The sequence below is a fragment of the Medicago truncatula genome, chromosome 5 (genome assembly GCF_003473485.1).
Source record: "Medicago truncatula cultivar Jemalong A17 chromosome 5, MtrunA17r5.0-ANR, whole genome shotgun sequence".
In the NCBI taxonomy this organism is placed as follows: domain Eukaryota; kingdom Viridiplantae; phylum Streptophyta; class Magnoliopsida; order Fabales; family Fabaceae; genus Medicago; species Medicago truncatula.
The window spans coordinates 20251877-20264391 of record NC_053046.1 but is presented as its reverse complement, the minus strand read 5'-3'; the positions used below and the strand labels follow the sequence as shown (position 1 = coordinate 20264391).

Genomic DNA, 12515 nt, shown 5'->3' with positions numbered 1-12515 from the left:
AAAAATTGTACATACTTATGTTCATTTGTTTTGTTACTTCTAATTTATTTTTTTTACCGAAATTTTGTTACTTCTAATTAAAATGAAGGAAAAACAAAAATCAAAGTGGTCGTGTTTCATCATTGTTTCTTAACTCTCGTTCTCCTATGATGTTAAAAATGTTATGCTTTTATTCCCCACTTTTGAAACCCTTTTGCTTATGGTTGCATTGTGATTTCCTTTCCTCACTTTTAACTCAGTTTAGTACCCTTTATCTTTCTTTCTTTTTTTAATTTATTTTTACATGTGTTGGCTAATTAATTAATTATATCATATATGTGGATCTTGCAAGACAATATAGTGACTATGCTGTTCCCTAAAAGAATTATATATAGTAACTATACTCATCAGTAAATGAATTTAATAAATATACTTTTTTAGTGTACAATTATGTTAATGTTACTATGAATAATTGTTATTCTCTTGGACCAAACTTAATTTATCTTTTGTTCACTATAAATTTTGTGTACATTTATGTTATTATGTTTTCAATCCTTAAATAATGAAAAAAAATGAAAGAAAAAAAACAGGTCTGCGCTGGCCCGTTAGCCCGTGAGCCCGTAAAAGGCCGGGCCTAAACGGGTCGGGCCGCCCATTTTGACAGCTCTACATTAACGTAACAAAAAAAGATAGACAGACATAAAATATTACTTTAAACGTTAATATGTGTGTGTATATTCGTGAGGTTTAAGAAAGGAAATAAAAATATTTGACATCATTAAATGACAGCGTGAATAAAAATATTTGTGAGGTTGTGGTGATTAAACAATATTGAAATTAAAATAATTGATAGTGTGTTTGACCTAACTTCTCCTTAAAAATGTAGAGAATTTGGAAAAAAGATGGGTCAAGCGATACCTTAATCTATCACAACGGCAATGTAGAAGCAACTGAATTTGGGTGAAAAAATTAAAAAATAGTTAAAAAATAAAAATTGAAAAATAGTTAAAAGTTATTTTTTTTTGACGGAAAAATAGTTAAAAGTTATTAAAAATATAAAAATTATAAAATAATTAAAAAAAATGGTGAGGGGCAAAATGGGAAATGCACCCTAAAAATGATGAGGTGGCACGAACCACACCCATCAATAGGAAATTACAAAAATGCCCCTTTTAAGGGCAAAATGGTAAAATCATAGGCATTTAATTTTATAATATAGTAAGTAGATGCTCTTTTTTTTTATTTGGTCTTGGTTAGGGTCCGTAACAAATGCTTCAACATATTTTTTTGTTAAATTTTTTCAGGGTTTGTATGAACGGTCAACGAGGATGGAACCGCGCTGCAATAAAGTGCGGTTCATCTGAGGGTCATGTGGGTCAGTGTGGTTCTTAGCTTGGCCTGCCTTGGGGTAAGTTTTAGCACCCCCCACCTCCCTCAGGGGCATTGTTTTCTTCTTCCCGCCCTCCGCTTCCCTCCTCCTCCGGTTTTCCTCCAATAGGCAAACTACTGGTATGTCCTATCACATACTAGTGGTTAGACTCTTGGGAGATTAGAATTAGGCTCTTAGGAGATTAGAATTAAATTTAGTATCTTATGTAATAGGCTTAAAAAGCTTGAAAATTATTGTAATGTATTATTCATATATTAATAAAATGAGTTGTTTTTATATTTGTGTCTTTTTATTTCTGTTTTTTATTTTATTCGCATTTTATTTTACGAATTGTAAAGCTTAAAATTGCAAAAGTTCTGGTAAAACATTATTCCGGATTTTCAAATCCGAAAGCATCTGCAAAATTCTAACAATGAAATCCGGAATAGAAAATCCGGACTAGGGGTAAAAAACAGATTAAATTCAAATAAAAATAATTAAAAAATAATAATGTCAAACAATCAACACTACTACTACTACCACTAATAATAATATTATCTAATAAGTATATTAATAAAATAATATTAAAAATCGGGTGTTAACTGAACATGTTGACACATCGTGTTCAAATGAAACCAATATACATATATCCAACACATTCTCTTCAAGACTAGGTTGCCTGCCTCGAATTCTTGCTTATTCACTTTCTTGATTTCTGCTTCTTTAGTCCTACATTGCATCTGATTTCTTCAACAAAATCTAGGTCTTTGCAAAGGCTTTCGTCATTTGTTTTGATGTCTATAGGAGCTGTTGCTTTCCAATTGAGTATGTTTAGTTCAATGGAAATAACAGATTCGGTTCAGTAAGTTAAATGGAATGGAGATTCTTCAGTGGTCGAGTGGAGGGTGTGGTTTGATATGTCCATACTACTGAATGGAATTCTTTGACCTAGTTTTCCATTGCATCATCAAAAACACAAAGCCAACCACAAATAGGTCGTGAGACTAATTCTAATTAGAGCAAAGAGATGCGTGGATGTTGAATAACACACTAGATGCAAAACACTTGTCTCGAAAACCCAAATCAAGCAACAAACACATATCTATAAACTTTGACAATTTAAATATATGGTTAATGAAATTCAATTAATGGTTAATGAAATCATTAAGGGGTCATGACTCGTGACTCATTAACCATCAACTGCACACAATTGACCATTACTTAAATGCCATTAACCATGATTTGCAAGTGTACATTAGAACATTTTTGTTTGACTGACAGTGTACATTAGAACATAAATATACAATGAGGTTGGTTGGCCTGGTGAGGTTGTTGGTGATATATTAGACCTGTGTGTGTTTTAGTAAACTGTTGACGGAGGAGGACGAGCAAAACTTGGCAAAGAAATATAAGGGACACAATGCTATTTAGAAGTTTTCTTTAATCTTCCAAATGCAAAAGAAGGATAGTCTTCTAACTTGAATGTGGAGTTTGTTTTTATTCGTAATGCAAAATCCCCCTAATTTAGGGGTAACCAAGAAATGGAGTGAATTTAAAATATCTGAATCCGTGTTTAAGTTTCTAACAACGTTTTGTTGTCATCGTTGTCTGATTCATTAGAACAAATTGCAGAGAGACAGATGAAGTATACAAACAACTGCTATTTATTTAACTTAAATTAAGTAGAGATATAAGCACACACTCGATTTCAGATAGTGATTATTCATTGCTGAATCAACAGGTTTCTTAGGCTTCAAGGATAACAATATGACAAGCAAAATAGTCGGATTAACGAGGCAATGTGAACAAGGGAAGAATAAAAATGATGCATCGAGACTCAAGATATTATTTGCTTGCAGCCCTGGTGAGATTCTTATTAATGAACTTCCATGTTTCCCTGAAGTTACACGTATATATATGCTAACCATCATTTCACTTGGAACACTTTTCTATTCAGACACTAAAACTTTATAATGAAAAGAGTAAGTTATTTTCTTACACTTTAATCCACGTTTCATTTTCTAACTTTGTGTTGACATTGTTTCACAATTAATGAGAAATAATATGCAATGATAATGTGGCCAAAGTTCATTCATAAGGACAAAATGCAGAGAGAATGATGAAACTAAACTAACTTTTGAAGTAGATATATAACTGGTATATATAGAACTGAAATGGTAGCAGAGAAACTCACATACACTCTAATACATAGTGATTATTTCTGAAAATAGCTAACAAACTAACTGCAATTTTAAGCTATCAGATAGCTATCAGATAGCTATCAGATTCGTTCTGCTTCAACAATACTAACATGAGAAGAAAAAGAGTCCTAGTGAACAAGGGAGGAATACGAATAATGGATCCACACCTGAGTCATGTTTTGCTTGCACCATTGATGTGAGTCCAATTTATGGACATATAGCTTCGAAACCAAGAGTATTGAAAACGTGTCTTTGGATGCTGCTAACATATTTTCTATTTGTTTTAAATTTGAATAAGTCAAAGCAAAATATCTATTATTTTGTTTTAGTGGACAAGTTAGTTTCACTTAGTAAGTAGTGGTGCTATAATTAAGGAGCATTTTATTCATTCAGTTATTTCTTTTGATTTGTAATATAACATCAGTTTCTCATTAAATAAAAATAGTTTTGCAGCCCTATTCTCTCTGTTACGTTCTATTCTTTCATATTCCTCCTGTTATTCAAAACTAGAAAACTACAATTGGTATCCAGAGCTCTCTTCTTGAGGGACTTGTGAAATGGATGATGAGTCAAATTTTTCAAAAGTTGCCCCTCCTCTCTTTGATGGGAACAACTATGAACTTTGGGCAGTAAAAATTGAGGCTTACCTAGAAGCTTTGGATGTTTGGGAAGCCATAGAAGAGGATTATGAAGTTCCTCCACTGCCGAATAATCCAACTATGGCTCAGTTGAAATATCACAAGGAGAGAAAAACTAAGAAGGCGAAAGCAAAATCATGTCTCTTTGCTGGTGTTTTAGAAACAGTTTTCACTAGAATCATGACCCTCAAAACACCAAAAGCAATATGGGACTATTTGAAGGAAGAATATGCAGGTGATGAGAGAATTCGAAGCATACAAATGTTGAATCTGATGAGTTTGAGTTGCAGAAAATGAAAGAGTCTGAGACAATCAAAGAATACTCAGACAAATTGTTGTCTATTGCAAACAAGGTTAGATTACTTGGCACTGGATTTGCTGATTCCAGAATTGTAGAATTTTTTTTGGTTACAGTGCCTGAAAGATATGAGGCATCTCTAGCCTGTTTAGAGAACACAAAGGATCTTAGTAAGATCACTTTGGCAGAAGTCATACATGCCTTGCAAGCCCAAGAACAACGAAGGCTTATGAGGCAAGATCGTATTGTTGAAGGTGCTTTACCAGCCAAGAGCCAACAATCACACTCTTTGAAGAGTCATCCAACAAGTAGTGAATACAACAAAGGAAAGGGTAAGAAGAAAAGTTTTCCACCTTGTGAACACTGCGGAAAAATGGGTCACCCACCATTTAAATGTTGGAGAAGGCCAGATGCAAAGTGCAGCAAGTGCAATGAAATAGGTCATGAAGATGTGATTTGTAAAGCAAAAATCCAACAAGTTGCAGTTGAAGCAGAAAATGTACAGCAAGAGGAGGAAGACTATCTCTTTGTTGCAACATGTTTTTCCAGCAGCAGTTCATGTGAATCTTGGCTGATTGATAGTGGATGCACTAATCACATGACCTACGATAAAGCTTTATTCAAGAATTTGGAGGACACTGAAATCAAATGGGTCAGAATTGGAAATGGTGTACATATTCCAGTTAAAGGCAAGGGAACAGTAGCTATAACAAGCTACTCAGGTACGAAAAATTTCACTGATGTTCTATATGTGCCTGAAATTAATCAGAACTTGCTTAGTGTTGGACAACTACTTGAAAAAGGGTTCAAAGTTATTTTTAAAGATAAGAATTGTATAATTAAGGACCCAACAGGCCAAGAAATGTTCAAAGTAAAAATGAAGAGCAAGAATTTTTCATTTGATCCAATGAAGGAGGAGCAATCTGCTCTTCCAGTCACAATTAGCACAACTGATCTTTGGCACAAACGGCTAGGACATTTCCATCATTTGGGAATGGAATACATGTTGAAAAATCAATTAGTTCGTGGAGTTCCATCTTTAACAGAAAAGTTATCTGAATGTGAAGCTTGTCAATTCGGGAAGCAAACAAGGAAGCCATTTCCTACAAGTACCTGGAAGGCGAGCCAGAAGCTCCAACTTATTCACACTGATCTTTGTGGACCACAAAGAACTCCATCACTAAATGGAAGTCTTTATTATATTGCTTTTATTGACGACTTAACCAGAATGTGCTGGATTTATTTTCTTAAACACAAATCAGAAGTAGCTGCAGTGTTTTGGAAATTCAAAGTTCATGTTGAAAATCAAAGCAATTGCCGTATTCAAATTCAGAGGTCAGATAATGGAAAAGAGTATGTATCAAATCAGTTTCAACAATTTTGTGATGAAGTAGGGATCGAACATCAGTTGACTGCTCCTTACACTCCTCAACAAAATGGAGTGAGTGAAAGGAAAAATCGATCAATCATGGAGATGGCTAGGTGTATGCTTCATCAAAAGGAATTGCCAAAGAAATTATGGGCTGAAGCCGCAAGTACCGCTGTTTTCATACAAAATAGACTCCCTACACGAGCTTTGCAAAATCAAACTCCATTTGAGGCTTGGTTTGGTTTTAAACCTTCTCTGGATTTTTTAAAGTGTTTGGTTGCTTATGGTACTCACATTTACCTCAGGTTAAGCGTGACAAGCTTGACAAAAGGGCTGAACCTGGAATATTTATTGGCTACAGCACAGTCTCTAAAGCTTATAAAATTTTTCAACCTCAAAGTGGAAAATTTTTGGTAAGTAGAGATGTGCACTTCATGGAAGATGAAAAGTGGTGCTGGAGTGGTCCAAATAAGAATCATAATGTTTTATTGGACCTTGAAGAAATAGTAGATGATCCACCAATTCGAGGAACAAGACTAGTTTCTGACATCTATCAAAGAAGCAATGTAGCAGTGTGTAACATAGCTGTATTTGAACCAGCTAGTTTTGAAGAAGCTGTTATGGAGGCGAAATGGTTAGCTGCAATGAAAGAGGAGCTCTCCATGATCGAGAAAAACCAAACATGGGAGTTGGTTCCAAGACCTCATAATAGAAAGGTCATTGGAGTGAAATGGGTTTTTAGAACAAAATTCAACTCCGATGGTTCTATAAACAAGCACAAAGCAAGGCTTGTTGTGAAGGGTTATTCTCAGATATTTGGAATTGATTATTCTGATACTTTTGCTCCGGTAGCAAGACATGACACAATCAGGCTACTACTTGCCGTTGTTGCACAAAAAGGGTGGAGAGTGTTTCATATGGACGTTAAGTCGGCTTTCCTTAACGGTTTTCTGCAAGAGGAGATATATGTTGAGCAACCAGATGGTTTTGTGATCAAAGGTCAAGAAAAAAAATTCTACTTGCTAAAAAAGGCTCTCTACGGCTTAAAGCAAGCACCAAGAGTGTGGTACAATAGAATTAATGATCATTTGCTGCATTTGGGCTTCCAAAAGAGCCTCTCTGAAGCTACACTTTATGTCAAGCATGTTGGTGCTGATATTTTAATCATTTCTTTGTATGTTGATGATCTTTTAGTGACAGGAAGCAACCTAGCACTAGTTGAAGAATTCAAGCAAGAAATGAAAGATGTCTTTGAGATGACTGATCTTGGTCTTATGACTTATTTTTTGGGCATGGAAATCACTCAAAAGAAGAATGAGATTTTTATTTGTCAGAAAAAATAGGCAAAGGAGATTTTTAAAAAATTTCAGCTTGATGAATGCAAAACAATGAACACTCCTATGCATCAAAAGGAGAAGTTCATCAAGGATGATGGGGCTGATAAAGTTGATGAAGCTCATTTTAGAAGTTTGATTGGGTGTCTAATGTATCTTACTTCTAAAAGGCCTGACATCTTATTCCCAGTTAGCTTGTTGTCAAGATTCATGCATTGTCCTAGTGAATTGCACTTAAAGGCAGCAAAAAGAGTTGTAAGGTACATCAAAGGAACTGTCCATTATGGAGTAAAGTACTGCAAGGTCAAAGAATTCAAACTATTTGGCTACTCTGACAGTGATTGGGCAGGTAGCTTGGATGATATGAAGAGTACTTCAGGGTACTGTTTCAACATAGGTTCAAGTGTTTTCTCTTGGTGTTCAAAGAAACAAGAGGTTGTAGCTCAGTCAACAGCAGAAGCTGAGTTTGTAGCTGCAACAGCAGCTGTAAATCAAGCTATTTGGTTGAGGAATATCTTAGCAGATTTGGGCCTGAAGCAAGAGCAAAGTACACCGATTTTTGTTGATAATCAAACAACTATTTCCATATCATATAATCCAGTATTTCATGGGAAGACCAAGCACTTTAATGTCAAGCTATTTTACTTAAGAGAAGTGCAAGAAAATGGTGATGTGAATCTGATTTATTGTAAAACAGAAGATCAAGCTGCTGATATGTTTACCAAGTCTTTTCCACTCAGCAGGTTTGAATTTTTAAAGAAGAAGCTAGGAGTTTGCAGCCTCCACGGCAAGGAGGAGTATTGAAAACGTGTCTTTGGATGCTGTTAACATATTTTCTATTTGTTTTAAATTTGAATAAGTCAAAGCAAAATATCTATTATTTTGTTTTAGTGGACAAGTTAGTTTCACTTAATAAGTAGTGGTGCTATAATTAAGGAGCATTTTATTCATTCAGTTATTTCTTTTGATTTGTAATATAACATCAGTTTCTCATTAAATAAAAATAGTTTTGCAGCCCTATTCTCTCTGTTACGTTCTATTCTTTCATATTCCTCCTGTTATTCAAAACTAGAAAACTAACATGAGAAGAAAAAGAGTCCTAGTGAACAAGGGAGGAATACGAATAATGGATCCACACCTGAGTCATGTTTTGCTTGCACCATTGATGTGAGTCCAATTTATGGACATATAGCTTCGAAACCAAGAGTTAAGCGACTAGTACCTCCACCTTAGAGATCTACACCTCTTCCCTTCATGCTGTTCATACACAAAATCTAGCTGGGGGATGAACCTGTGAAGCATTTCATCTGCACGATTGGAATACCACAACCTCCATTTCATCAAGCAAACAAGGGGGAGGATGAAAATTCCAAGGCCAAAAATAAATCCCAACTCCACACTTAAGAAATTCCAATCAATTGAACTGTTATTATGACAAGGAGATAACTCGGATGCTGGTGGTGGCAGCCCTTGCACTCCACCATCATCGCAATTGGTGGTCAGTGGAGGTCCACATAACCCTTCATTCCCTTTGAAGGAGTCTACATCAAATGATTGAATTTGAGTACCCAAAGGAATTCGCCCCACGAGGTGATTGAACGAGAGGTTCATATATGCTAGGAAAGATAGACTTGAAAGCCCTTGAGGAATCTCTCCATTCAAGGAGTTGTTTGACAAGTCCATAGACTCAAGATGCTTTAAATTCTCCACTGATGATGGTATATGTCCCGTTAATGCATTATGTGACAAGTTTAGAGCCATCAATGCCTTGAATTGCATTAACTCATCAGGTATTTGTCCCTCTAAGTAATTGCTTGACATATCCACATAAGTGAAAGCCGTTTGAACTTTGACAAGCTTCATCTGATGACCTTTGTTGACAATAATAATTGACTCCTGATAACGACCAAGATCCACATGTTCTGCGGTCCTGTCAGAGAATACTTGATACAGATCAGAATGGGACATATTTAAAAGAAGTTGGGTCACTTGCTTAGCACAAAATTTTTCCATCATCCGTACTACATCCTTAAAACCCATTTGGTGATAGTTATCATAAACTTCAAAAAACAAACTGCCGAATTCTGGTCCAAGCACGTCTTCGTCACGCATCATTGCTTGCCAACTATTTAAGAGTGCAGATGATATCATGCCACTGAAGTTATTGCATGCTAGATCAACGATATGAAGCATCTTCCAATAACCAGTGCTATTTGGGCATCTGATAGACCCATGCAGCTTATTTGACCTTAAAACCATGATTCTCAATGTTGGAATTTTACTTAGAAAACATGGAAATCTGCCTGTTAATGCATTCTTTTCAAGGTTTAAGACTTGTAGTTCCTTACAATTGATCAAGGATGTTGGTATAGGACCTCCTAAAAGATTGTCATTTAGATCAACAAACCTTAGTGCGCATAAATTTGGAAACATACTACTAGGAATTTGACCTCGAAGCTTGTTTCCACCGAAATTCAACACTCTTAGACTGCTACTCAGTGCTTCAAAACACTTGGGAATTGTCCCGACAAAGTTATTGTGGGAAAGATCTAGCAACCTTAGACTAGATGCATTACAAAAAGAATCATGGATTTGTCCTTGAAATTTGTTGTTTGAAAGAAACATAAAAGTCATGTAAGGGAGGTGGTTCCCAATGTCTGGTCGAATGATAGAGCTGAAGTTGTTGCTTGAATAGTCCAAATAAGCGGCGTACTTTGGAACTAAAGGAATTGGCCCTTGGAGGTTGTTATAACTTAGATCAACAGTGTTAAGGTTAGAACTGAAGTTCGAAAAACTTTCTTCCAAACCTGTAAAATAATTATGGGAAAGATTCAAGCTAACAAGAGATTCAAGTTGCCAAATCCACTTAGGTATTGGTCCTTCAATGTTGTTGTCAGCCATGTGAATAGATAATATTGTGGATTGGTTTTTCAAGAAACTAGGAATTTGTAACAGCTTACAAGATTCCAAATCTAGAATTCTCATCTTTGGAAAGGATGACATGTTATGATCATATTTGAAGTTGACATCAACCAAAATATTGTTATATGATAGCCCTAATACAGTTAAATTACTTAACCTTCTAATGACATCCAACTTTACTGTACCATTAAACTTGTTGGAAGAAAGTTGAATGAAACGAAGTGTTTGAAGGTTAAAGATAGATAATGGAATAGGGCCTTCTAAATAATTATTGGACAAATCTATCATCTCCAATAGAGGTGAAGAAGCATTGTGAAATTCACCCAAGATACCACAAAGCTTATTATAGGGAAGCTTCAGTTCTCTCAAACATGGGAGCTTAAGAACAGATGATGGCACACTCCCGTTGAAAGAATTGAACCCTAAATTGATGCTAACAAGATTTATGAGGCCCTCAAAAAGATTGGATGGTAAATTTCAATTAAATAATTTCGAAGGAGGGATATATATCTGAGGTTCTTGGACATGCTTAAAGAAGGGAGTAAGCCTGTGAAGTTATTAAATGACAAGTCTAAATAAACAAGTTGGGTGAGCTCAGACATTGAACTGGGAAGTGTTCCATTGAATTGGCAGTGAGATAGATCAATAGTCGACAGGTGCTTCAGATTGGAGATAGTATTTGGAAGTGGTCCTGAGAAATTTGTATCGGCAAGATTTAGGTACTTAAGAGATGCAAGTGGTGAGAAGTCTGGCAAAGAACCACTAAGATTTTGATTGTCTGATATGTCAAGGACCTTTAATGTGTGGATTTGGAAGATTTCCTTTGGGAAAAAACCATTCAAGCCACAACTACTGATTTCTAGGATTGTTAAATTGGAGAAATTTGCAAAGGAATCAGGCACTTTGCTTGACAATTTGTTGTTGTTTAATCTTAGAACAGAGAGTGACTGAAGCTTAGCTAGTGAAGAATCAATAGGTCCTGAGAGATTGCACGACGACATGCTCAAAACACGAACACCCTCCAATAAAGATAAAGCACGACCCCACTCATCTCCGCTGGAAGATATTGCTACACCGTCTAGATACAATTCTGTGATATCTGTAAGGTTTTTCACAAGCATTTCTATATTTGGATTCTCAAGTTTTAGGTTTTGACGTGAAGTAATTAAAGAAGACAAATCAAGAGTAACCAACCTTGTAAGGTGAGCAATTTCTTTTGGGACCTGCTCCTCAAAGCCAGCATCAGACAAGTTGAGATACCTCAAATTCTGCAGTTTATGCAGCGCTTGAGGAATCACAAAATTAAACTTATTAAAAGCCAAATTCAGACCCTGCAGGCTGAAAATGGCACTTGAATCGTTAAGTCCTCCGGAAATAGACTCTTGACTAAGATCAAGGGCTGTAACATGTCCATCTTTGCATGTTACACCATGCCATTTGCAACAATCATATTCACTTTGGTTCCAATGAACTAGCTTTGAAGATTTTTCAGGGTTGAATATCAAGTTGTTCTTCAATTGGAGCAACACGGCACGTTGATGGCCTCGACAGTTGCCATTCAGCAAAAAATTATTAGTGCTGGAATTTATGGAGCTGAATAGCATAAAGAAAAGCCAAAAAATTATATGTGCTCTCATAGTGAATTATGAATGAAGTAGTGGTATATCAATAAAGTAACTTTTTTCTCCTTTTGTAGAATGAACGAACAAGCTATTGGATGATACACATAAGGATGATATAATTTGTACCTCAAGTAATTGAGTTTAGAGTGTTTTAGTTATACTATAGTGTTTCTCTGCTATCATAGCTTATCATGTACGCTAGCTCTTGTATATAAACATCTTGTAACTACATTCAAAGGTTAATGAGAATTATTACTTTCATTCATATTCTTTCTCTTAATATGGTATCAGTTTCTTCTCCTTCAATTGGAGAGTTTGTTAAGATCCATAACAACCTTTTCTAACTACTTCCGCTGCAATTTTTCCTTTTTCCATCATCTTCTTCATTGAATCTTCATGATTCTGTGATTGATTCTCTTTTTTTTGTGCTTGATTGCTTCGTCTTCAAGCTTTGTTTTCTGAGAATTTGTTGCTTCAGTTTTTCTCAATTTTTTTTTCTGATTCTTCTTCACCATGCCTCCTCGTAATCAAGGTCCTGATCAAGAATCTCCTTTTTACGTTCATCCAAGTGAAGGTCCTTCATCGTTAATCGTTTCTCCTAAACTTGATGGTTCCAATTATCTAGCTTGGAATCGTTCCATGAAGCGTTCTCTAGGCACAAAGAACAAGCTTGGTTTTATCAATGGCTCAATTGAACAACCTGATCTTGATGATCTTAATCGATCTGCATGGGAACGTTGTAATTTTTTGGTGCAATCTTGGATAATCAATTCTGTTTCAGAT

At 35.6% G+C, this 12515-nt stretch overlaps 1 protein-coding gene across 1 annotated transcript; it reads right to left on the bottom strand.

The window, feature by feature from the left end:
- Positions 1 to 3619: 3619 nt before the first annotated feature.
- Positions 3620 to 11747, bottom strand: LOC11435841 (receptor-like protein 7). The gene is made up of 3 exons (XM_024784814.2): positions 10692 to 11747; positions 8390 to 10563; positions 3620 to 3779 (listed from the first exon to the last, which is right to left on the bottom strand). Exons 1-2 carry the CDS (start codon positions 11745 to 11747, stop codon positions 8404 to 8406), a joined length of 3216 nt encoding a protein of 1071 aa, XP_024640582.1. The 3' UTR covers positions 3620 to 3779; positions 8390 to 8403.
- Positions 11748 to 12515: the final 768 nt, after the last annotated feature.

Coding starts and splice junctions, on each gene's coding strand:
- LOC11435841 (XM_024784814.2), bottom strand. CDS start 11,747: ATGAGAGCACATATAATTTTTTGGCTTTTCTTTATGCTATTCAGCTCC. Junction 10,564..10,691: donor TGTCTGAGCTCACCCAACTT/GTTTATTTAGAC, acceptor AATCTTTTTGAG/GGCCTCATAAATCTTGTTAG.